The sequence below is a fragment of the Crinia signifera genome, chromosome 8 (assembly GCF_055691185.1).
Source record: "Crinia signifera chromosome 8, ASM5569118v1, whole genome shotgun sequence".
Taxonomy (NCBI): Eukaryota; Metazoa; Chordata; class Amphibia; order Anura; family Myobatrachidae; genus Crinia; species Crinia signifera.
Window position 1 is genome coordinate 151,765,026 of NC_139224.1, and position 27,645 is coordinate 151,792,670.

Sequence of the window (27,645 nt, forward strand, 5' to 3'; positions counted from 1 at the left end):
GTAAAATGAAAATACATAGTACAATCCTGAATCAATATATAATTAGACGCTGTAAAATAAAGTACAAAATAAAATACACAGGAATATACAACTACAAAACAATGTAATACACAGTAAAACTTAATCAAATATATTCATACACATTATTTATTGCACACTTACTTTAAATACATAGTAATAAACAGTAATAATGCATATGAATTTAAAATACATAGTATATACAGTGATATATAATACAACGCATAGCCTTTTATTCAGCTAAAATATATAAAAGAACAGCGATATACAGTGCAATACATAGCACAAACCTATAGTATATAGTAATTCAATAATACTAATTTACAGTAACAATAAACACATTATATATATATCAAAAACTCATTTCAAATCATAATAAATAGCAATACAATAAAATCATAACGAGTTTTGTGCTCAGTACATTGAAATACACCTATTAACAGAAGAATTGGTAAGATACAGTATTCACCGTTATTCACAATAATAGATCATAGTAAACACTATCATACAGTAATATAACAGTCATAGACAGCACGATGTAATAATAAAATACAAAATGATTCAATAAATCAAAATACTGGGCGGTAATAAACAATACAACGTAACATAAATATATTACATCACAATATCACAGAACCGTATCAATAACAAATATACAGAGAATTACACGCAGTATGCCAGGATACACTGTATTGTATGCTGCTAGTAACGTGTGTAGTGGGCCGATATAATAGGGAGTACAGTGTTGTACATACACAATAATAGATGAGAGCTCACAGTAATATATATATATATATTTATTTATTTATACCCACTGTTATATATATTTATTTGCGATAATTTCCTATAGACTTAATAAAGAGCAGGAATGATATATAATGTATGGGGGTGATTACCGCTGTATGAGGGGACCTGTACCCCCCTGTAGATCACTATATTTATATTTGCCCCTAGTGTGTTGGACAGAAAGTTTACTTAGTCAAATGTTTGGAAACTTTGTGACACCTTATTATATCAGTGTCGGGATATATATAAAACAGGTTATGGGGCAGGAGGGTGGTGGGGGGGCAGTTTCCCCAGTGTGTGTGTGTGTGTGTGTGGGGGGGGGGGGGGGGGGGGGTACTTTGCGGTGCCTGTAAAGCGATTTGCTCCCCGTGAGATTCTTCTTTTAAATGAAACTACCCTGAAATAAACCCGTTTGAGATTTCCCAAGTTTTCATTGTCACAATTCATAGCCAGATATTCAGGATTAAATTAAAAGGTACTTTTCTCATGTCCTTAATTCCTGCCTAAACGGTTTTGCTCCAGGAGAAGAAATCTTTTCTTAAAAAAAACCCCTTGAAGAAGAGAAGGGCATTATTGATTTAATCCTCTTAGAGGCAGTCACTTTAAGACGGGGTGTTTGAGCCTGAACTGGCGTCTTGTGTCCCCAGCCTGAATAAATCCCTGTACCCTGCCACCACTGCTCACACTGAGCCGCAGAGCTTACACTCACTGCTCCATGCCATCGGGATACGCATTGTACTTCTAACAACACTAATAATAATAATATAATAACAATATAATAATAACACAATATAATATTAATAAATAATAACAACATCAATGCCATATTCTGTAATGTTTGCGGGAAAGTCAGGTCACTTGTAGATAAATATATGCCCCCCCCTGTCCCCCCACTCCTAGCACCTTCTCCATTGCCTATGATGTAATTACAGCTCCACACTTGGCTGGACTTCAGTAAATGACTGGTAACAAGTTAAAATATATGACTGCAGTGATTGACAGCTGGGAGGGCCAGTGAGAGGGGCGCAGCCTGTGTTAAAAGTCCTTGCTGAGTCCTGCCCCTAGTTCATGGCAGCCTGACAGTACCTGGGACAACTTACACTGGATGGAGTAAAGAGTCAGCTCTCTGCACAGAGGACCTTGTACGTACCCCAGTCACAGAGGTGAGTGCCCGGAGTGCCTGAGTGTGGTTCCTGTGGTGCTGGTCTGTGCAGTATGTGTGTGTATTTATGTGTGTGGTGTGACTATCTATCTATCTATCTATCTATCTATCTATCTATCTATCTATCTATCTATCTATCCTGTGGTTGTTATTGGAAGTGAATTATTGATTTTAAGCTTTTTTGGTAGCCTATAAATATTATAAATGTGTATATATAGATAGATATAGCAATAGTATAAGATACACTATAATGATATTTGGAATATATGAACCTGATAATAATAATAATAATAATAATAATAATAATAATAATAATATTGAACAATAATGCTGCTAGTTGTATAATAATAATAATAATAATAATAATAATAATAATAATAATAATAATAATTTTGCTACATTGTTTTATTGTGAATTTGTGATTTAAAAAACAAAAACAAATATTTAGAGTTTGGAAAGTTGAAATTTTGGACTTTTTGGAAAGTTTTTTTGACAAGTTGTTGTTCTCAGTTACTGAGGATAGAATATTTCTAACAGATGTTTAACCCCTAATGCTGCGGACAGGTTTACCCTGCTGCACCCCCCCCCCCCCATCCCATGTCCTGATTAATATTCTTTTGTCATTATAAATTCTCTCTTAGCCCCAGGGCAGATTTTCTCTGCAAACAAAGCGGCTATTTCATCTCCATAATGGAGAGTTAATAAGACACAGCGACATATAGAACACATGGACTATAATGTATCACCCAGGGCAGAGTTATCGCTGAGTTATTGCAGATTGTTTCTTAACTAGAAGAACACAAGGGATTTGCCAGTGAACACACAGCCTTACTACTGTTTGCTAACCTTACTACTGTCTGTTAGAGAAGCTACCTAGAAATGATATTTCCGTTATGCAGCCAGCGATAGGTACATTTGGCAGTGAGGGCTCTGATCCTGCACTCTGGAGACTTGTGGGATGATGAATTAACACCCCAGTGTGCTGTTAAACTCATTTCACCTCTATTAAATGCAGCCCAGAATGGGGATCAGGAGGTCCCAGCATCACAAACATGTCAGTGCCCCGGGACATGGTTAACAGCTTAGGGAACAGAAGGCTAACTGTATTAATGAGTGGCACTGAAGGGGTTAACATGGGAGCATTCAAGCACCCTAAAATCTAACAGCCCCCCCCATTACACCAAAGGAGATAATGTTACCAATATTAATACTTTTAATAGTTGCACTGGTATATGTCTGCTCAATGTGTACAGGCTGGGGAGAGTGGGGGACATCACTTATATTTTGGAATCTTATATACATTAAAATGGCAAATAAAGATTGGGTGGGGGGCAAACATCAGTAAGTAGATGAGAGTAACAAGAGGAAGGGAGCCAGGTGGTCTGATGGTCAGTGTGGTCCACTGTGAGAATAGGTAGTAGCATGGTTGGTTGTATAGGAAGATGTATTAGTATCAGGGTGATCCCATCCAGAGTTCCACATACAGTTCTGGGATCTCTGTCTCCAAAAATACATTAATAACCTAGAGAACATCCAAGCAGGGGTTATTAATGCAGCACAGGGTGCAGAACACAATTGCTCAGGGCAGGCTGGTAGACCGGAACTTTACATTTTCCATAACATGGGAACGCAGCGATTTCGATAGAGACTAAGAGGTAACAAATGGAATAGAGTTATATATCCTTAGAAGAGGTTCTTAGCAGTTGAGATGGGGACATAGAGAAAAATACAAATTATCAAATCATAATTAAGACTTGGAAAGAAATATTAAGAAAAGAATCCCCCAAAAATTAAAATGAAATCCTAACATAAACTGGAAAGACAATTTCTAGGTTTCTATCACTTACTCAGAACATAATGACGTGGCGGAAATTCACCCACAATGAATAATTGACATTTATATAATTCATTGCACATCATGTTATCCATATATCTATGTTTGTATACCGTTTACGCGTTATCTGCTAGATTTATTTGTGTATTATGTACAGGACACTGTGTATATGTGCTATCCGCTGGATTCAGCTGTATATTGTACAGTATACAGGATACGTTAGGTATAATCTCTGATAGATCTATATATTATACATAGGATACTGTATACATGGTCCCTGCTGGATTCAGTTGTATAATTAGGATACTGTATATGTGTGTTGTCTGCTGGAATCAGCTGTGTATTATATACAGGACACTGTATATGTGTGTTGTCTGCTGGAATCAGCTGTGTATTATATACAGGACACTGTATACGTGTTCTCTGCTGGAATCAGCTTTGTATTATTTACAGGACACTGTATACGTGTTCTCTGCTGGAATCCGCTGTGTATTTTATACAGGACACTGTATACGTATTCTCTGCTGGAATCAGCTGTGTATTATATACAGGACACTGTATACGTGTTCTCTGCTGGAATCAGCTTTGTATTATTTACAGGACACTGTATACGTATTCTCTGCTGGAATCAGCTGTGTATTAAATACAGGACACTGTATATGTGTTCTCTGCTGGAATCAGCTGTGTATTAAATACAGGACACTGTATATGTGTTCTCTAATGGATCTAAATGTATATTATAGATTAATAATTATCATCAAGATGGCTTGTGGCTCCCTGAAAGTCCACCACACGGCACACTTACAACACCACTTTGCCCCACCTGACGCTAACTGAATTGACCCCTATATGTGTTAGCTGATGATTTCTGATATCTATTTCACTATCTATATACAGATCATACAGATCATTGTATCATGATTTGTGTGTTGTAAGCTTGCGAGCAGGGCCCTCCTACCTCCATGGTTTGTTTCTACCCAGTTTGTGTAATCGCTGTTGTTTCCAACTGTAAAGCGCAACGGAATATGCTGCGCTATATAATAAATTGTAACTAACTCAATAAACAAATAAACAAATAAATAAAGAGCACTGTACAGTATGTGTATTCTCTCTGTCAGACTCAGCTGCAACATTACCCTGTATATAGTATATATACAGGGTAATGTATAGTACTTGTTTTCTCCTAGATTCCTGCTACAGTGGTTTTGGTGATTTTGTGACTTGGCGAATAAATTATTATTATTATTATTAAATTTTATTTATAAGGCGCGACAAGTGGTTCACAGCGCAGTACATGTAGATTCCTCTGGGTGACGCTATAACAGGAACGCACAAGTTATAAGGTTAGATTGGCTTTGTACAAAATATTGTCACGGTACCTCTGATTGAGTACATGATGTAGATATGTCCAGCTCCATCTTATCTGCGATTGCGGCTATTTACAGAAATGTGGGGGTGATAAGTGGGTGCTGAAGTGTCCCATAGGTGGTCGTGTCCATAGAAATGCTGGTTGGGATCCAGCGAACACAGGCGCCCTGCTCATCATGGGCACATGGGGCAGCGCCCACTCTGATTCTGCTAAGATACAAGCAGCCACCACATGACCCCTGGGTCACGCGGTGGCTGCGAGCACCAAGCAGAGGAGAAGAAATCCTTCGATGGTAAGTAACCATCGAGGGATTTCTCCTCTGTGCGAGAGCTAGCGAACGGATGTGTAAGCATAGACATCCTTTCATAACCATGTACACAGACTCAGAAGGCGCACGCGTGGGGGGGGGGGGAGCTGCATTTGGCAGGGCTGCGCTAACTTGCTTGCTGGGCTCTGAAAACACGCAGGCATCAGGTCTGAATTGGGCCTATGGTGCATACACATGAGTGACTGAAGGTTAAATTTACTGACGCTTCTAAAAAGGAAATGAGATGATGTTGCCCATAGCAACCAATCAGAGTCTGTCTATCATTTTCTAGGATGCAATAGAGAAATTATAGAAAGAATCTCATTGGTTGCTATGGGCAACACCATCTGGTTATATAAGCTTTATTAAATGTACCCCTAAGGGTGCAGCCGCGATAGCTGAGGCTGGACCTAGCTGTAGATGCTCAAAGTTGATGTCACATTAATAAGAGTTTGTATAGGAAAAACGCAAAAGACATAGACATTGGGTTATTTACTAAGCCTTGGGGAGAGATAAAGTGAAGAAAGATAAAGTACCAACCAACCAGTTCCTGTCATTTTTCAAACACAGCCTATAACATGGCAGTTAGGAGCTGATTGGCTGGTACTTAGGGCCAGATGTGTCAAGCTTCAAAAAGTGATACAATGGAGAGTAATAAACAGCCAGCCAATCAGCTCCTACCTGCCATGTCACAGGCTATGTTTGAAAAATGACAGGTGATTGGCTGGTTGTTTATCACTCTCCACTTTATCACTTTTTGAAGCTTGACACATCTGGCCCCAAGGCTTAGTAATTACACCCCTGAATCTTGTACATGTAATGTAAACCAAAACAGGGGGATGCAGTGGCAAACGCAGGATTTTCAGAAGGGGGTTTCCAGAGGGGCGGAGCAAAGCACGGAGATAGACATTTAGGTGACCCAGTATATGCCGGGTCAGTTAAAGTATTATAGATAGACCAAATGTATATAAATAATAATAATAATATACATACATACATACATACATACATACATGGGTGTCAACAGCAGTGTAGACCCCTGGGCATAGCAATGTATTGGGGCACCTACCGATCCTCCAGCTGTAGGGGTGGGGGAAGCTTTGATGTCCCCCGGGTGGTAGGGGGTAGTGTATCAACCACTCAGCACGTAGGGCCTGGACCAGTAATTTCCACTAATTACCCCTTTACTGCACAGATGGTGGGAGATGAGGTGGGAGAAGGGGGCATTCGGCTGAATGAACGGGTCCTGATACATAACTTCCAGGGTGGTAGAGGATGTTTAATATGCAGAGGAGGGGTGTATAGTGGAGTGGGCTTATTATTCATAATTTTCTGGTGGGAGGACAGCTTGCTTGACTGCAGATATCTCCAGTTCCCAGAAATAGATTTCTTAGATGCTAATGGAATTAAAAACTAGAGAATCCCACCTACCAAATGGTATTGGGGACTAGGGGATCAGAGTTCAGGAGGCAGAGCAATCTGCCCACGAGTATATAAAACTACATACCAGGTGTGTGGAGCTGGAGCAGTAACCAGCTGCTGGAAGGCTGATATCTCTGGTTCTGGGCACAGTAGAGACAAGCTACTAGGGTCCATCAAAGGGGGAGAGTCCCAGATTTTGGAATATTCCGTCAGAAAAACTCTTGGTCAGACAGAACCTGAAATATCTGACTGGGTAGAGCAATTAACAGGCTTGGATGGGGACCACTGCTTTGAAGTCCGATATCTCCGGTTCCCTAGGGCCGATTTTTAAAATTCTTGTACCCATGGAAAGAGGGGACCCTCAGCTTTCAGCCTAAGGCCCTTAGACTCCTGGGGGGGTTTCTGGGTACTCAGAAACCCCCCCTGCGTGCGCTACTGGGATGTAAGATTTAAAAATGGACCTCAATCATTCCAACAGGACACGTTCGTCCTCATTATGTATTGAAGGTAGTGTAACCATAGATATAGAGTAAGGCACATTGATGTTGTGTCTCTCCAGTTATTTCTAACCACTATGGCAGTGGTGGGTGGAGTGGGGGGAGGAGTCAGTGCCATAAAGCGTGACTGGCTGCTGCAAAAGTTCTGTATTGAATCTGCTTTATGGACACAGCTGACAGAGTATGAATCATCCTGCTGTCCATGTAACAACCTCATTGCTATAGTACATGTATCTGATATGAGGATAGGACCCACTCAGAGCTCAGTACTTACTGATGATACTTTATATGCCGCTGGGGCGGGTGTGGTAAGGAAGGAGTTATTCTGAACCCCCCGGGTGTAAATAGCTCTCCGTTCCCAGTTGGTTGGGCAGCCAAGTTTCCCATGTGAATGACAGTAATACATATCTAATCATGTCCTACAGCCGGCCACCCCCTGTGCAAACCTCATTAATGGATTATTAGACAATACAAGGAAGAGTGTGAGAGCACGGCTGCTAAGCAGATTATTCCCTGGCACGCTGAGTGCAAGCATTGTTTACTCATAAGAAGCGCTCTATACATTACACCCGGCTATAACCCTACACACTGCAATAGTACACTGCGACTGTCCAGACGCAGCACTCATCTGATAGAATTATATACTGTATATATATATATATATATATATATCTTATTGTTCTACTCTCTGGCTGACTGATAGTGTTCCCCCAACTCAGGCAGCAACAGAAACACAGACAGTAACTTCCATTATGTATCACCCATCATAGTATAGTAGCATAGATCAGGCTTGAAAATTGGGTGCCCCTCCCGGCCCCCCGGGAAGGTCGGCAATCCTCCCGCATTTGCCAGGCAGCCCCTGCACCCCCCTTCCATGCCGCGGGTCCGCGGCAAGGGGTGGGACTAAAGGACCCGCAAATCACGGCATTTCCATGGATTGGGGTTGGGCTTTGATCTGGCTGTCCTCTCTGGGCTTCTCCCGGAGAGGATATTTTAAAAGTCGGCAAGTATGGCATAGATAGATAGATAGATATCTATCTAACTGTCTTATATTTGTCCTGGAAAAATATAAGATCTGCATGGAGAAAAGCACTATATAAATACTATTTTCTATGCCTCCTATCTATCTGTCTGTCTGTCTGTCTGTCTGTCTATCTGTCTATCTATCTGTCAATGTTTTTTTCTGTTCTTCATAAAATGATGTAGAAATGTAGAAAATGCCATTTCTGCATAATTTTATGAATTGTTGCTATGTACTTAAAGCCTAAATGCAGATGTCATGGAAATCTCCTGCAGGAGGCCAACTAGCTTTGCAGTTAGCAATAACCATTAAGGACTACAATCTGGCTCCTATGTACCATGGGAGTGTGGCCCTGTTAGTTTAAGTTAGCATAAACACCTTTAAACCCCTGCAGGCTTACTAGCAGGAGAACGATCTTCTACAGGAGAGGGATCTTCTGCTCCCTCCCCTGTAGTCTCTATCTGGCAGCGGAAGCTGAGACTCTGCGCATACGCAGGGAAAGACTCCTCCCAAATGCAGCAGTAGTAACGTGCAGGGATAGAGGTTATTGCTACCAATGTTGTTGTGCGCTAACTTTAGTACATAGCGGGAGTATTTTATTGCAGAATAAAAATATCTGTTGCAATATGGATTGTTATTGTTAATCTATCTATCTATCTATCTATCTATCTATCTATCTATCTATCTATCTATCTATCTATCCTATCTATCTATCTGTTTAAGTTACAGTTCTCTGTTTGAGTGCAGATATATTGGGTTATCACCTTTTATTTCTGTGTCAGGTGTCAGCAAGTGTTACAAAGAAAATAAAGTGCTTGAAACCATCCATGCTGCACAGTGGCCCCAGCCGCCGAGGGCCACACTACTGGAAAGCAGCATTCATCTCCGCATCGACTCTCTATATGGTCTCAGAGATTGATATAATCTCCCATGAGTTCACTAAAATGAATATTGCCCACTTGCTATTATGCTAGTAATTGATTTACTGTTGAGAGCCATTTGCAAACACGTATTAGTGACTTAAAGAGCTTTTAATTCTGGTGAGCGGGGCAATGAAATTACAGTATATTCTGCATTTGTTCCCCTGCCACCTAACAAATGAAGTGATTAAACCCTCTCAAAACGCATCAGTCACGCTGCATTAGCTGAGAGAAAGCTAATTATCCCAATTAGGGCCCTGATTTATAATTAATGGCATGGCCCAAGTGATAATTGGATGTTAATGGATAACAGTTTTTTTTGTGTCTGGAAATCATCTCTGGGCTTCCCAAAGGCCGCTCCCCCCCTCCCGCATCCTGATCACAAGTAAATGGGAAAATAAAACTCTTATTAAACCACTGAATTGAAACCATTTCATTCGGAGCTCTAAGGAGTTTAACACAGGTTCGGTGGGAGCAGCTGCCAAGACCACACAGTCCTTGGGATCTCAAACATCTGATTCCCCAGAAGCTTTTCTTCAGAGACGCAGCTGATGAGGATAAGCAGCATTGAGTATACCCACCTTGTATGATCACTGCTGAAATAATTCTGGACTTAGAACCTCAACATAGCCTTAATATTTCATTATAAGGTCCTACAGTTCACATGTCCAAATATAGACACTTTGGCGGTGGTTCGATTCTCAGCTATGGCCAAAGCACTTGGAGACCAGTCACATCCATAATTCCTCTTTGCACCACATATAGGTGTGTGGATTTGGCTACCATAATATATCATGATGAATTAATCAAAGCCCAAACCGAGTGTAATGTGCAGCAGATCTATGGAGAGGTCAGCAATCTTATGCCCCTTTTACAATAAAATGAAAGATCGCAAGTAGGTCGAACCTGGGTGTGACCTGGCTGAGACCCTTTTCAGAGTGGTGGCACAACTCGGTCAGCGACATCACTGGAGATATGAGTAGCCCCGTGCCTTGGAGATGAGATCATCCCCTAGAGCTGGCTCTCCTCGTGCTGTGCCGGGTTCTGCAGGTCTCCACAAGAGAAGTCTGCCTGTAATTGTTTACAGAATATATCAGAATGTATCTGTGATGGGGTAGATTTGGGCTAGCCAAACCGGTCCTCAAGATCCTCTGACAGTTCACGTTTTCCAGACCACCTAGCCGGTGCACAGGTGTAGTCATTGCTATACCTCCCAAATTTTTAAATCCCGATATTGGGACTCCATGCTGCGATCATAATCCTTGCCCTCGTTTTTCGTCACTATGGGGACATGGCCAGTGCTCTGAGATCTGCTGGACATACATCCAGTCACTTTGTCTCAGTGATTAGGTGTTGTGCACATTCGCACAGCACCTAATCTTTGCGGAGCAGTCAGCGACAGTTGGGTCTCCCAACTGCCCCCCAAAACCACCACGGTAAGTGGGACTCTACCGAAAAAAGAAAACAGGACTGCCCTGTGAGATTCAGGACAGTTAGGAGGTATGGTCTTTACTAACTCACATTTGCAAACATGTGCTGCATTCATTGCTAACGACACATTCTACAGATCCACAGGTGGCCTGGAAAACATGAACTGCTGGTAGCTCTCACTGGACCAGATGCACTAAGCTTGAAAAGTGATAAAATGGAGCGTGATAAACCACCAGCCAGTCAGCTCCTACCTGTAATTTTTCAAACACGGGTAGTTGCTGATTGGCTGGCGGTTTATCACTCTCCATTTTATCACTTTTCAAGCTTAGTACATCTGGCCCAAAGACTGGTTTGGCCACTTCTGGGGTAGATAGAACAGAGAAATGCTCTGCGGGTCTCTTGAGGGATCAGTAATTTAATATGCAGGTTCCTAACATGATCCACTTCTGGAGGGACAAATTGTTCGGTTCCTGGACTTCCCTTTTGATTTATAATTGCCCTCACCTGTGATGGAACACCTTTCTTATCAATTACCTAGGGAACAGAGTAATCGCTCGATCCTGTGAAAGGTCCTGTTGGGAGTCCTGGGGTACGGCTAATACAGTGGGTCGGTATATTTACTCCATACGCACCTCCTTACACCTACTTCCTTTTCAGTAGTGACAACCTGCATAACAGGGCACTTCATAAGGATAGGGGTTTAGCCAAATCCAAGCCTCTTTCTCATTGAGATATAATAACATTAGCGTGATAAACACTATTAAGTTTCATGTTGAGAGATTTGGACAAAGGCCTCATAATGTTTTCTTATCCGCTGCATTGTGTTCAGTTATTGTGTGTGGTCCAACAATGGATCCCCCCAGCCACAGGTGGATGGGGACATAAGGGGTGGTAAAGCTGCATTAGCTGTTACAATAACACAATGTTCATTCTCAGGAGTTGTGTTACATTGTATTAAGTCTCCCTACATAAGAGGAGCATCCAAGGTCCTTTCCTATGCTCAAGTATAATCCTGTGCATTGGGCAGTGCACGTAGGTTAGGAATAAACATTGGGGTTACGTTACCAAGCGATTTATAAATGATGACACAAAGGGATCTATGTATTAAGTCTTGGAGAGAGATAAAGTCGATGGAAATAAAGTAATAGCCAATCAGCTCCGCAGTGTCATGTTACAGGCAGAATGGCAGTTACTAGCTGGTTGGTTGGTAGTTTATCTCCATTCACCTTATCTTTCTCCAAGGATTAGTACATAGGCACCTATATGTGTTGCTTTGTTACTTCCAGGCCAGAGCAAATGGGAGAAGTGAATTATGGACAGCGGATGACCTTGGGATCTTTGCCAGCTGTCTAAAAATGAGGATGATAAATTGTAATGAAGTGAATTTTTTATTGCTATGACTAAATAGCACCACTAGGGGTGCTATGCACTATCCTGTGCGGTGCATGTGCCCCATTCTCCTAATGTGTGGTTCGTGTAATAACTTAACACCCCACGACCATCCCAATTCAGAGGTCTAATCCATGACTTGTATTTATACTGCAGGTAAGAGGCAATTTGTGGCTCCATCATTGTCGCAAGGCCCATACACACCAGGCGAATTTCAGCTGAAAGCTGCTCAGTATACTCATTTGAGCTGCTCTCAGCTTGAAAGCTGCCCTGTGTGTATGGGGCAGCGGTGAGCGGTGATGCGCGCTCCCGCATCATCGCCGGCCCGCCACCACTCATCTGCTGGTATTACCAGTAGATGAGCGAGGGAGTAGACGGCTTTCCATAGCGTTCCGCTATGGAAAGCCGTCCACCTCAGGAGAAATTGCTGAAATGGGCGAAAAATGCTCAGTGTGTATGGACCTTAACACAAGTCTGATGTGGTAAAATCAGTGCTAGTGCTTGATGACTGTAACCGTATAAATAAAGCGGACACACTGCACAGACATGTACGGTTTATAGCGTACCGCAAAGAACAGACACACATTTAACAAGTGTTTAACAATGAATTTGTCTAAACTTGCTCTTCTAGCCAAGATTTCCCACATTAATCTCCCTTGGCAGAGAAGGAACTGCGAATGAAATAGCAAAGTTTAACTCATTGCTTTAAGAGAAATGAAGTGTGATGAAATAAGCAATATTAAGTTACTTTTGTAGATGCGTAATTTCCACCGGTCACTGCTAGTGTGAACAGAAAGGAACGCCTTATAGTGAATTGCCCATCTTGCCTGGGGCAAAACCTTCCCTTCAGCTGAACCAAATACAACGTTCTACACAATAAAGGTCATTTATGAAGGAACAAATCTTCATGTCCACAGTGCAAATAAAGTTTTGTGATGTCATCCATCGGTCCCTGCAGGATGTAGGTGTTGTTTGCACATTAAAGTGGCGCCATCTGTGGGGGAGGGGTTTCATGCTCTGACGGGAGAACCCTGGTGGTTGCCTTTTTAATGAATATGGGCTTTCTTTAAATCATTTATTGTACTGAGAATAAAAGAGGGTGCAGATTGTATGTAGGGTGAGGGGGGTATGAAGGATGTGGCCGCAGATGAGCTGGTGGTTGCTGAGGGTGCGGAGAATGTGCAGTGTGCTGGTTGTTGGTGGTGGTTGGCAATGTCTCTCTTGTATATACCCACACATTAGTAATTATATCCCCTGGCTGTATGGTCATCACTCATCAGCGAGAGGAATCTTAGGTGGTCATACATCAGAAAGACCGGACTTTTAATCATGTAATACTATAGTAATGTAATAAAGACTCACATTTACTATAGTAATGTAATAAAGACTCAAATGTTCTAAAGTAATGTAATAAAGACTCAAATTTACTATAGTAATGTACTAAAGACACTCACATTAACTATAGTACCGTAATAAAGAACTCACATTTATGATAGTAACATAATAAAGACACTCACATTTATGATAGTAACGTAATAAGGACACTCACATTTACTATAGTAACGTAATAAGGACACTCACATTTACTATAGTAACGTAATAAGGACACTCACATTTACTATTGTAACGTAATAAGGACACTCACATTTACTATAGTAATGTAATAAGGAAACTCACATTTATCATAGTAACAGAATAAAGACTCACATTTATGGCAGTAGCATGTAATATAGACACTCCCATTTACTATAGTAACGTAATAAAGACACCCACATTTACGATAGTAACATAAAGACACTCACATTTACGATAGTAATGTAGTAAAGACACTCACATCTACTATAGTAACATAATAAGGACACTCACATTTACGATAGTAATGTAGTAAAGACACTCACATCTACTATAGTAACATAATAAGGACACTCACATTTACGATAGTAATGTAGTAAAGACACTCACATTTACGATAGTAATGTAGTAAAACACTCACATTTACGATAGTAACGCATTTACTATAGTGACATATAGAAAAGCCAATCTCCTCTCACTCTAGTGGTTAAATGCAAATAATGAAAACCAAAGCAGTATTTTAGAATGTGCCTTTAGTATAATGATGTAGTTTCTGTAGTCCTAACACCTGGAAATTGCTGTACGTGTGCACAGTCCTAGTGGTTTTCAAATGACATCACAGAAAATAGTTTACTTCTGGCAATCCATAATGTTTTAGCTATTATATACCGCACTCTCATTTATTTAATATTTAATATTGCAGTTCCATACGGATTCACATAATAAATTCAATATTAGCTATCAAAGAGTAAATATATTACTAATTAAATACACATGCTAAAAACTAGATTAAAATAGACTTAATATATATTATGCAAAATTGCTCTAGTGTGCATGGCTCTGAGACAGGGTAGAGTCTGAATGAGTGGCTTATAGTCTTCTAGGTAACAAACATGTGTTTAATGGTTACATTTAAGGTTTATAGTTTTGATCATTTTTAAAAATGTCTTGTGATATGCATTTTGATGTTTATGAATATAAAGGGAGGACATCCACATTCACGGTTTCATTTTCAATAAAGTTACAAAGGTTCAATAAGTCAGAGTCAGAGCGCTGCTATATCTGTAAGGGGAAATATGAAGATATGTGTTAATTTCTGTATAATGTATATCCACATAGTCACATACCAAGCTGGCTAAACTGGTTTGCTTAATGAAATTTGCTAGAATTAATCTTGTTAAACATCAATTATTCATGGAGTGATTCATGCGAATAAATCAACTGTAAGCTGCGAGGACCTAAATGAAACAGCAGAATCTTTATATGATTAGTACACTATATATATATATGCATACATATATATATATATATATATATATATAAATATAAATTATATTTTTTCTTTTTTTATTTGTACACTGTAAGTACTGAATATTAAATATTTGACATCACCAGGACTCATTATAAAGTGGTGACATCACTGAGAATCATTATCAGTAATTTATACCAATATTGATGTCCCTTATGTACTCTGCAAAACATAAAATATTATAGGGACTGATTGTCGACATACTGGTCTTCTTTAGTTGAATTAATTCCAGTTTTCAGTGTTGGGTGGATTTCCTAGTGATCATTACCACGTTCCTTCCGGCTAGATATACAACATACACGCCAACAAAGGCAATCTATAATATACAGGCAATTGCCAGGATCAGATTATCACCTGCCTAATGGAATATGAAGACAGCTTTATCCATAGTAAGCACAATTGGACAGCTGGATAAGAAGACTCAGATTTTATGAAATAACAGATGTAATAGTGCTTCACATGGGAAATTTCTATGGCTATATATTTATTAATTTTTATTGTAGTTTTTACACAGACATTCTATTTTAACACTTTCAGACTTTGCACATTTACTTTTCCTACTCTTGATGTGATAATGGTATATAATTACGTGAAATGTAGGATAGGAAAAGAGTAAAATTTCCCATCACTTAAATTTTTTTTTAATTAATTAGAAATGTACTAAAATGGAAAGTTTCACAATTTTCTAAAGCCAATTGTGTGTCAGATAAAAATCTAGTCTCTCCTGGTATAGCTGATAATTATAATGTCACATAATATGCTTCATTTTACCACAGTTCTCCCAATCTTGAATATGCCGTTTGTCTGAACTTTCTTTTCCTGTAGAACCGGTACAGACATAATCTTACCTGTCAGTGACTTATTAGGGTTTCAGATCCCCCAGCGTGTCGGATTTGTCATCACATCTGTCAGTCACATTTAAGAAAAATTTATAGAAAACTGTAAAAATAGCATTTCTTTTAATATGGTTTAATAGTTTGTTGAATACAGATCAGTGACACAGACGAAATCACAGGGAAATCACCGCTAAGATATAATAATTTGTAGACTCTTCACAGCTCTGACTTCATTATGTTATTCCTGCTCGTATCTTTCTCCTTGAGGACATATTGAATATACAAACATCTCATTTTTTATTAGTTTGGTTAACTTGGACAGATTTGTTTTTTTGCAGATTAGCATGTCTCTAAATTAAACCATGCAGAAGATTAATCCAAGTAAACCAGACAGTAATTACATTAAGCCATGTAAGAATTACATTTAATAAACCATATATGATACACACTAAATTAAACCATAAATTGAACTAATTAAATAAAACAATTTTATGAATTTAAATCACTTTGCAAAAATAAAGTTAGGACAACCATTCATTTAAATAAAATTATTTAGCAAACATACTAAAATGAAGCAAATATGATATTCACTAAATAGAACCATTATAAATTAAATTCAACAATATGTAAATTAAACTAAATTAAACCAAATTGTAAAAAACATAAATTAAACTATTTAGAATTTAAAGGAATTTGAACCATGTAGAAATTGCATTAAATGAGACAATACAGAAAATACATCTGTTTAAACCATGTAGTAAATGCATATATATGTTACTTCAAAAGAAAATACAGGTTGAGTATCCCTTATCCAAAATGCTCGGGACCAGGAGAATTTTGGATAACGGATTATTCCGTATTTCAGAATATTTTAATATTTCAATGATGTATTTTGAGGTATCTTGCATTTATGCTGTATAAACACATAATATACACACAGATATATTTTATTACCACATAAAAGACACACAAATATATTTTATTTGTTCAAAAAACAATGTTTCAAAACGTGAAACAAAATGTGTGTACTATCTCAGCACTGAATTTGAATGCCAAACAATCATTGTCTTGCACATATATAGTGCCAGTTACATATCATGTCCCCAGTGATGCTGTTACAAATGTCCCCAGTGAGTTTTTAGCAAAAAAAAAATTTTTTTTCACTTTCTGGAATGTATGGTTTTCGGAATAATTCGGATAACGGATATTCGGATACGGGATACTCGACCTGTACATAGTAATTTAAATACTTTAAAATTAAAAATATATTAATTATAAGCAAATAGTAATTAAAAGGAAATGATAAATGAGTTGCAGTAAATGAAACTGGATGGAAATATTTCATCATGTTAGGATTATATTTTGTAAACTATACATAAACACACTAACTTGTACCATAAAGACAATACAATTAATTAAACCATATCATAATTATTTTTTTTCAATAAAAACGATAACATTTTAATTAAAACATATATGAATTGCATTAAGTGAGTTAGCATAAAACATACATATAAATAAATCATGTAGTACATACTTTCCATTAAATCATAAATAAATAACTTTACATAAAAGCTCATAGCAAAGATTATTAATTACAATAAAGGTAACCACAAATAAATCAAAATAAATAATATATGAGTTACACTTAAAGAAACCACATAGCAATAACATTATTTTAACCCATGTAAGATTGAAACCTAAAGGACCATGCCATTTAATGAATCCATCCAGAAAGATGTTCGAATAAATTAAAATATATGCATTAAAATTATATTATATTTAATTTATACCAAATAAAATAAATATTATTAACCAAATTAGTGCCCCCAAATGTAATCCTGTGGTTACCATTAACATTTTGGTAAAGATATCTTTAGGTAGGTGATATAAATTTCACTAAACATTGTAATATTTACACTAAAGATATTATATAGGAAATGGAATTACAATAAATTAAACCATATAGAAATGAAACTAAAATATGAAAGAATTACAATTAAACACAATATAGGAACAACAAATCATTTGAGCCATTATAGAGCTGATTTTTTTCCTGGAAAAAATAAATGAACTGCCACTATTAAGTGCAATTATAAAGGCAAGATTTCAATGTGGCATCATATTTAATGTTAATAATATTATATGATATGAATATTCCGCAAATAATCTGTGAGCTAAAATAATATTATAAAATGGAGAGTTTTAGATTCTGGGATTTTGGACCTTATATAAATGAATATTCTGTATAAAATGTTATTGACAAATTGAGGTTAGCTGTCAGTATGTAAATCCCCAATTTCTGCTGATGTCCATTTGTAATGCATAGCTGTCTTCACAGATATTCCCAACCATGCAGCATTATGGAGTGAATGGATATTCCCTACACGCAATGAACTCTCTAAGCGCCATGTACAATCTACACCAACAGGCAGCGCAGCAGGCGCAACACGCCCCTGACTACCGGCCCTCAGTGCATGCGCTCACCTTGGCAGAGAGATTGGCTGGTAAGAAAAATTATTTGTTGTTATCAATGGGAGAGGGAACTGGATATTATTAGAAATTAATTTAATGGTTGTAGTGTTCTGCAGGTAATAACGGTTCTATAATTAAAATGACTAAAGTAGTAGGAGAAACTATTACCAGGTATAATACTTAGAACCTCTAGAGGTATACAACTACTGTACCCGGAATGGAACAAAAATGTTTTATTTTATGTCATTACCCATAATTAAATTTGCCCTATTTTATCTTCCAACGGCTGTACATTTCAAGACATCATCCTGGAAGCCCGATATGGGTCCCAGCACCGCAAACAGAGAAGAAGTCGCACAGCGTTCACAGCTCAGCAACTAGAGGCCCTTGAGAAGACATTCCAGAAAACGCACTACCCTGATGTGGTCATGAGAGAGAGGCTAGCAATGTGCACAAACCTGCCAGAGGCTAGAGTGCAGGTAAGTTTCCCCACCACGGGAATCACAGCACACAATACAGAGATCAATGTTGGGCAAATACAAATTTGAAAATTAAACAGCAGGGAGAGCAAAAAATATAGTAGGTTGTTATTATACACACTGTATAAATAGTTTACACATAGTAATATATTGCCCATTTCTCAGATTGTGGGAAAAAATGTAAGTCTGAATCGTTACATTGCAGGTTTGGTTTAAGAACAGAAGAGCCAAGTTTCGCAAGAAGCAGAGGAGTCTCCAGAAGGAGCAACTTCAAAAACACAAAGAGTCTGAAGTGAGCAACAGTGAGGGAAAGTCTGACTCCACCCCTGCAGAGCCTGCAGCCCCCAGCCAAGAGTCCAAGAAACTACAGAACTCTGTGGGTGACTCCAGCATAGAGCTGAACTTAACACTTTCAGAACAATCTGCTGGTGAGTCTGCTGCAGAAGACCATACTGATAAAGAGGAGGAGCCAAAGACCCCACAAGAAGACACAAAAGCAGAAAAATCTTTACTTACAGACACAAAAGTTCAGAACTACAAGAGAGCAAGTCCAAAAACAGGTCAGTGTGGCTTCATGTCGTGTTTACAAGAGATTTTTTGACACTTCAAATTTCATTCACCCTTTCCTATCTGGCAGTGTTTCAGAGACTCACAGACACTAGACATATATATATATATATATATATATATATATATATATATATATATATTGCTTTCTCCAGTTTCTATAGTCAGTAAAAGGTTTGGAATCCTAGGGGTAAATTTAGTTAATTTTCGATAAGTGAAGTGAAAACTGGAATGTTGCCCATAGCAACCAATCGGGTTCAGTCTGTCCTTCCTCTATTGCAGGGGGTCCTCAAACTATTTTGCTCTGGGACCCCATCAAACAATAAAAATAATGACAGGACCCCAGCAAGTTACTGCAGAAGGTCATCACGTCACATGTGTAATAAGCAGACAGCACATACATGGCAGCATTGTGGAGGCACAAAATGATGGGAGGAGTCTAACATAACAGACAATTAAACAGATTTTTCAGACTTCTTGAATCACTGACTGAGATTAGAAAAGTCATCAGCCTGATGTTCAGCAACATGGAGTCGCGACCCCATGCAGAGAAGATAGGGACCCACTTTGGGGTCAGGACCCACAGTTTGAGAACAGCTGCTCTGTTGCATCCTGGAAAATGATAAACATAATTTGATTGGTTGCTATGGGCAACATCCCCTCTTTTTACTCTGATAAGCTTTAGTAAATGTACCCCCAGAATCAATGTAATGATCACAATTGCATAACAGACAAGTTGAACTTTAGAAACTATTCAATAAAATATTCACCTCCTCATACATTCTCCATTACAATTTGGCCTTAACTGTTCCTAGTCAACACAGTGTTATACATGTGTTATTTACCCCAGTGTTATACATGTGTTATTTACCCCAGTGTTATACATGTGTTATTTATCCCAGTGTTATACATGTGTTATTTACCCCAGTGTTATTCATTTGTTATTTACCCCGGTGTTATACTGTACATGTGTTATTTACCCCGGTGTTATACTGTACATGTGTTATTTACCCCAGTGTTATACACGTGTTATTTACCCCGGTGTTATACATGTGTTATTTACCCCGGTGTTATACATGTGTTATTTACTCCAGTGTTATACATGTGTTATTTACCCCAGTGTTATACATGTGTTATTTACTCCAGTGTTATACATGTGTTATTTACCCCGGTGTTATACACGTGTTATTTACTCCAGTGTTATACATGTGTTATTTACCCCGGTGTTATACATGTGTTATTTACTCCAGTGTTATACATGTGTTATTTACCCCGGTGTTATACATGTGTTATTTACTCCAGTGTTATACATGTGTTATTTACCCCGGTGTTATACATGTGTTATTTACTCCAGTGTTATACATGTGTTATTTACCCCGGTGTTATACACGTGTTATAACACGTCAATAACCCCCTTATTGAATCAAAGCCTATTGTATGTTTTTATTGATTAACTGATGATATTCTGTGAATAATTAGCAGTAATTAATAAAGCAAACCTTATTTTCATTACAGAGTACCCTGTCAGCAGCACAGTGACTCCATCTTCCAGCAACTGTCTGCCCCCAACTCACTCCTACTCCTCCTCACCCCTGAGCCTGTTCCGTCTTCAAGAACAGTTCCGTCAGCACATGGCGGCCACCAACAACTTGGTCCATTACTCATCCTTTGATATGGGCAGCCCCCCGGCTGTACCCTACCTGGGCATGAACGTTAGTATGGCACCACTGAGTTCTCTGCACTGCCAGTCTTACTACCAGTCCTTGTCCCATGCCCAGCAGGTCTGGTCCTCACCCATGCTGCAGGCCTCAGGCGCTCTTCCAAGCTTAAACAGCAAAACTACCAGTATCGAGAACTTGAGGCTCAGGGCAAAGCAGCATGCCGCCTCCTTAGGCCTAGACACATTACCCAACTGACTGTAACCTGTGAGGGGCTGCGACAGACCCTGACCCTTTTCTACAGACTCAGCAACAAGTAGAGGCTACAACAAAATGGAGGAGCTGTGTCAGGAGAATGTTTTCTGGACTATATATACCACAAAGAACTGCGTGCGGCACTGTGGTGCTACCCTGCACTGATTGTAATTACACACAGGAGCTGACTCGCACAACATTAGCACCTGGATGAGAAGTGCAGCTCGTGAAATCATACTAAAACAGTGACATATCATTGTACCTCAAGGCCCTAGACATATACCTGTGGCTGAGTGAATGTATCTTGGCATCAGTGGCCATAAATTGAACTACAGCAGATTGTCCACCCACATGTAATGTAGGACTTTACCTGCGTTAACTTTTTCTGGAAACAGCTTATAATATGCCAGTGTTCTTGTTGTGAAAATTGCACTTCGTCACCCAACACACACACAACCAACGCAATGACCCACACAAACAGCATGGAATTATGGGAAAATTGTAATAAGATGTAATAAGTAATGTAGTGAATTAGGGCCAATCCCCATTCCAGGCTGTACCTGATGGTGTAAAGTACAACAGGGGCTAAGTAATATAAAATAGGGCCTGTGTACAAACTAAGGGTTTTATTACTAAAGTCTGATTTTCTTCGATTTTTATCTATTTCAAATCATTGCAAATTGATCTCGATCAACGCTGGGCTGACACACACACATTTACGTTTACAGATGGATTTTTATATACATTTTTAAATGTTAATAAATGTGTGTTAGCCTCGTAAACAAAACATTGATTTAGATTTTATCTGTATGGTATTGAAATCGTTGTAAATCGAACTATGAGCTTGATACAGATTTGTTAGCAAAGCAAAAAATCACACAAATGGGCAAAACTATGCTGTACTTCCAGGTAGGGCAGACGTAAAATGTCCAGAGACATTTAAATTTGGGTGGGGTGTGTTCAAACTGAAATCTAAATTGCAGTGTAAAAATAAAACTGTCTAAGATCTGTGGGCTACATGCAAAATCAGCCAATATTTACCCTGCAGGGAAAAAAGGGAACCCATTCAAATCTAAATATCTCTGCCTATGTTACTTTTGACCCACCTGAAGTGCAACATGGTTTTGCCCATTTGTGTGCTTTTTGGCTTTGCTAACAAAAAGCTGTACCAGGCCCTATATCCCTAAGAGTCCTAAGACCTTGAGTGCTGAATGGTATGTACGGCGCTGGGCCCTTCTTTGTGCAGAGCCCCCCCTCGGTGATTACTTAGCCCAACGTTCATTTTATTAAACTCTTCCTCCTTTGCTTAATATTTTTTTCTAAAATGACCTTAACCACGAGCCTAGAAGTGAAGCTGCCGTTTTGTTTGTTGTCAAGAACAGATGTACATGAGGTTTTGTGATGTAAACGCTATTTCATAAAGAAAACGATCCCACTTGTATATAGGTGAAATGGTTAGAAATGCCCTTGAAGTGTACGGCAATGGTGTCAGCATCATGCGGATTGGTCCCGGGTGGCTGGTTGTGCTGTAATGTATCCGGCAAAGACGGCCCCAGGGTGGTGTGAAGGTGGCAGAGGTTACGCTGCTGTAATGTGTTACTAACCCTCTGTGTCGCTCGCCTGCTCATCAGCTACACTCATATTTCACTGTGAAACATTGAGGGCGAGGAGGAAGTTTTTATGTAACCCGTTAACAGCCCCGGGCAGTGTGTGGTTCATGTAGAGCTGTGAATTTTCTATGTCGTTTTAGACACAATTCTACAAGCATCGATAGCGGAATAAATGTCACTTCTGTGCACCGAGCTCAACACAGTTTTGTGCATATGAAAAATATGACCCAAAAATGGACAAAAATTCCCAGAGAACGTCCAGTCCCTGCTTCAGCCGCCCCCAGCTTTCCTTCAGTAAGTGGTCCTATAACATTGCACTAAAGCGCTCAATCTGGAAATGAAAGATTTAAAATTTAGCAACCAATGACAGTGAGTGTATTCACCATCGATGGCAAGCGTGTCATATCAGTGGCTAAAACAGAAATGAATTTTGTGCATGTGTAAGCACTAACCACCGTTTGGAACACCATCGACCATCTCAACGCCTGCCAACTGTTTAGGTCCATCTGACCATTTCCTGGGGTTTTTTAATTTTCAGGAAGAGTTTGTGGAATCCACTGTCATCATTTTCCCCATAGTTACTGGATATATTGCTGGGACAGTTGAGTCATGTTGTAAAGATATTGTCCCATCGCGTTTTATTGTATGTACTGTATTATTTATAAATGATGTGGACAGAAATACATTGGGATCAGGAAACGGTTCCTGCTTTGTCCTTATGGGAAATCGGAAATAAAGTATTGATGTTATAAAATATAATAAAAAGAATTTGTGCATCTTCTGATGAAAGATTCAGATGTTCCTTCTTTAACACCTTTACATTTTGTTGCAGTTTAACATTGATTTTTTTTTATAGGAAATGGTCAAGTGGACTCCTCACTGCTGAGTTGAATAGTACTTGGGTTCGTTTGAAGTCTCATTGAAAGTATCTAATAATAAAATATGAGATCACTGATTAAACATATTTAGTGGAGCCATCTAGAGGAGCCTGGAGACATAGCAGCTAAAGAATATTATCCAGCTTTGCTTCAGCAACACTGGTGTAATTCTCTTAATGTAGAAGAGTTCAATAACCAGTAAAAAAAATTGTGGATCGCTCTTTTTAGCATGCCTCTCTAGTACATACAGTATAACAAACTGAGGGTAAGGTTATTCACCTGAACTGCAAACCTCTGTATATATATTGTCTTCATGGATCATGGTAGGTGAGCTTTGAATGGAAAGTTGGAGGAGCTCAATAAAAGAGGAATAATCAACCATCTCAGGTAATGGGGACAACCTGTATGGTATATGAAGGGGAATATAGTATTATCAACCTGTGAAAGATGTAACTTCCCAGTGTGCACATTTGAAGTTGGAGGTAAGGGAACACACTAAAAGAAAATGTGGTGTTCTTTTCATTACAATTGAGACCTTGGTTGATGGTAAATTTCCTTCTAGCCCTGAAAGCTAAAAAAACACCTGAAAACATCCAGGTCCAGTGCATTCTGTGTGTTTTTGGCCACCGTAGCCTTTGGGTGAAACAAAATCCCTGATAAGCCCATGTGAGTGCGGCTTAACAGGGCTAATAATCACAGGCACAGTACACAGGGCCGCCACTAGTAATGTTGGTGCCCGGGACTGACCTTCAGCCCGGGCCCTCAGCGGAAACCCCCCCCCCCACCCTCGGGAGACTGACTGATATCTGCGGGTGCCAGGACGATGACAGGACAGGAAGCTCACGTCATGTGACGTCAACCACACACCCCTGGCAGACATCCAACCGCCCGCATTCCCATGAGAACGTCCATCATTTTCATGGGGACGCCCATGAAGCACTGGGCATTCCCATGGGCAACACCCAACCCCGCCGTCATCCGCCCAAGGCCCGCTCGAACGGCTTGGCAACTATGCAAGTTTCTGAAGCCATTCGCAAAGGGAACCATGCACATGCGCAGTTCACCAGTCATCGGAACAGGGCCAAATTTGGCACTGTCTGAACAGATTAGAATGGCCCCTTTAGAGTGCTAGAGTGCATAGCAACTCCTCCCACAATTATGCCACGCCCCTTGAAAAGTACCTGGGCCCGACCAGGATCTCTACTGCCTTTCTAAAGAGTATCGACCTAATGCTGAGTACAGGATGATAGAAGAGCAATAGCCACATCCATGCTTTGGACTAATAATGTTAGCTATGATAGCCAGATAAGAAGGGGTAAAAACATACAAGCAATACACAGTGACATATTAAATCTGCAAATGTTTGCTTAGGGTGCAGAAAACCCCTGCACATAGGGCCCCCAGTGTATGCTAAAACTGACTATTTGTATTCAAACCAAGAGACTCGGACAACTCATGTATTCAGAAAGATAATAGGCTGTAGGAAGGGTGGTAGGAACATGTTACATAGCAGATCAGAAATTCATTTGTACCCTTCTTCCCCTTCCTCCATTCTCTGCTGTAGTGGCCTCCCCCCCCCCCCCCCCTCTAATCTCTAATGGCTTTACTTTCTTCTCTTCTATTTTTCCTTTTGCCTCAATTTTTCTTATATGGTAATCTCCTTTCCCTCGCCTTATAAAATGGCCTGTGTGTAAATTACCATATGGTTCTGAAGAACTGCCGAAGTGTGTTTTTACTCCCTGCAGTCATGAAGAATAATGGCTACATAGGCACCTCGTGTATAACAAACACTTCCAAAGTGGATGGAAATGAGACAACTTCTGCCATCCACTTTTAAAAGAAATCTACAATACAAACAGATTGAGACACCTACTGGCAGCATCATTATAATTCACCATCTTGACACACAGAATGGTCACTGGAATAGAGATGCTGGTGGCATGTTTTTGCATGGTAGCCCACAGAAAGGCGTCCCGGAGGGAGGGAACACCTTCCAATGGGACAGCCTTGGTGACTGGCAGGTCAGACTTCCAATAGGAAGTCACTGCCAGTCACAGTGAAGCCAGTGGAGTCTCACAGACTGCTTCTGGCTTCACTACAGTGGTGGAATTTACCTGGGGGGAATGGAGCCCATAGGTAAAAACCGCCACTGAGTGCAACTGTGATGGAAGAAAAGTCAGACGATAAGCACTCTACTGCTTATATCTCTCAATCTATAGTCCTGGGATTTTGGATTAGGCCTGTAAAGTCTTCCAGACCTGGTTACCATGAAAGGGGGCACTAATGTGTCCCGTACCTGAATATGCTCTCTACTGGGCATGGGACTGTCCTTTACCCCAGTAGGTGCTTCTCTAAGGGACTCATTGTCTATTATGATGAGTGTTCTGACATCCTCAAACTGAAAAAAACATTGCTTAAGAACTCAGTTCTTTGCTCCAAGGCTTCAGTTATAGTATATATACTATGGCCCTTATTCAGATCTGATCGCAATACAAATTTGTTCTCAAAATTGGCAAAACCATGTGCACTGCAGGTGGGGCAGATGTAACATGTATAGAGAGAGTTAGATTAGTTAAATACTGGCTGCATTATTGCTACACTGCAATTTAGATTTCAGTTTCAACACACCCCACCCAATTTAACTCTCTCTGCACATGTTACATCTGCCCCACCTGCAGTGCACATGGTTTTGCCCATTTTGAGAAGAAATTTGTACTGCAATCAGATCTGAATAAGGGCCTATATATGTAGTAACTTGCAGTGATGTGCGATGGGGTCAATGACTAGGGAGGAACTAACAAATATTAGAGCCAGCTTTACATACAGATATATAAACCTGATGGTGCATGTGGGCATTATACAAAGGTGCAGCAGTGTATCATTTGCTACTATACTGTATATATTTTTCATACACAGATCGGGTCTCCCTTATCCGTGTATTCCAAAAACCGAAATGTTCCGAAAACCATAGTTTTTCAGAATATTTGGGGTTTTCCTCCCCACCCCTTTTATTCCCCTGATGTCCATGGTGGCCTCCAGTATAATCTTCAGCGGCATTTCAGGTCCCAGGGGTGAATTGCGCACTCGCACAATACACCTCTGGGACCGTAAATGCAGCTGAAGAGGATCCTGAAGGCCCCCGTAGACGCTGGGGGACCATCGGGGCACCCCCAGGGGACCAGGTAAGTATGGAAAAAAAAATATTTCAAAAACCCAAAAAATCCCTTATCCAAAATTCTCATGGTGCCGAACTTTTCAGATAAGGGATACTCAACCTGTATCAAATGTTCATCTTCTTACCAAATAATTACATGAAAACAGTTTGTAGGTAGAAAATCAGACCGGCCACAAAAGGTCGGGCAAAAAGAACCAACAAGTTTTGTAAAACACACTACTCTACACCTAATGCCTCCATACACTAGGTTGATTCACATGCAATTTGGCCTTTTCGTTATGTGATTGCAGCGATCAATTGCATTAAAAGTGTCCGAATTGGATGTGATTGACATCAGGTCTGATGCGATGCATGGGGGTGGGGGCCTGTTACAGACAGAGCAGGGGCCACTGTGTTCCTGCTTGCACCAAGGTTCATGCCCCCTGTTATCCACACCGCACAGTACATTGTGCTTCTATCTGTCACCCACTGTCTTCTCCTATCACTCTCTCCCTGTTACCCACTCTTTCTCCCTGACACACTCTACCTCCCCTGCCTTACACTGTCATCCTCTTCCTTTCCCTCTTACCCACTGCGGTATTGCATATTGTGAACTTGGGTTGGAAGAGGGGGGCCTAAATTATAATTTTGCACCTGGACTCACAACCCACAAGCTCCGCCACTGCAGTATAGTCA

General features: G+C 39.8%; 1 protein-coding gene across 3 annotated transcripts; it reads left to right on the top strand.

The window, feature by feature from the left end:
* The first annotated feature begins 1,472 nt into the window (after positions 1-1,472).
* Positions 1,473-23,676, top strand: DMBX1 (diencephalon/mesencephalon homeobox 1). Of its 3 annotated transcripts, none has more exons than XM_083157414.1 (5): positions 1,473-1,946; positions 18,215-18,379; positions 18,633-18,827; positions 19,033-19,387; positions 20,910-23,676. In XM_083157414.1, the coding sequence occupies exons 2-5, from the start codon at positions 18,227-18,229 to the stop codon at positions 21,308-21,310; spliced, it is 1,104 nt and encodes a 367-aa protein (XP_083013540.1). In that variant the 5' UTR covers positions 1,473-1,946; positions 18,215-18,226; the 3' UTR covers positions 21,311-23,676. The 3 variants fall into 3 exon arrangements, with proteins under 3 accessions (XP_083013540.1, XP_083013539.1, XP_083013541.1); XM_083157413.1 differs by having other exon boundaries at positions 1,474-1,967; positions 20,910-23,675; XM_083157415.1 differs by having other exon boundaries at positions 1,475-1,967; positions 18,215-18,380; positions 18,649-18,827; positions 20,910-23,675.
* Positions 23,677-27,645: the final 3,969 nt, after the last annotated feature.

What these genes read in the sequence shown, in the direction of transcription:
- DMBX1 (XM_083157414.1), top strand. Translation starts at nt 18,227, where the DNA reads ATGCAGCATTATGGAGTGAATGGATATTCCCTACACGCAATGAACTCT. An exon ending in TGCCAGAGGCTAGAGTGCAG is followed by an intron (nt 18,828 to 19,032) that starts GTAAGTTTCCCC and finishes GTTACATTGCAG; the next exon opens with GTTTGGTTTAAGAACAGAAG. An exon ending in GAGAGCAAGTCCAAAAACAG is followed by an intron (nt 19,388 to 20,909) that starts GTCAGTGTGGCT and finishes TTTTCATTACAG; the next exon opens with AGTACCCTGTCAGCAGCACA.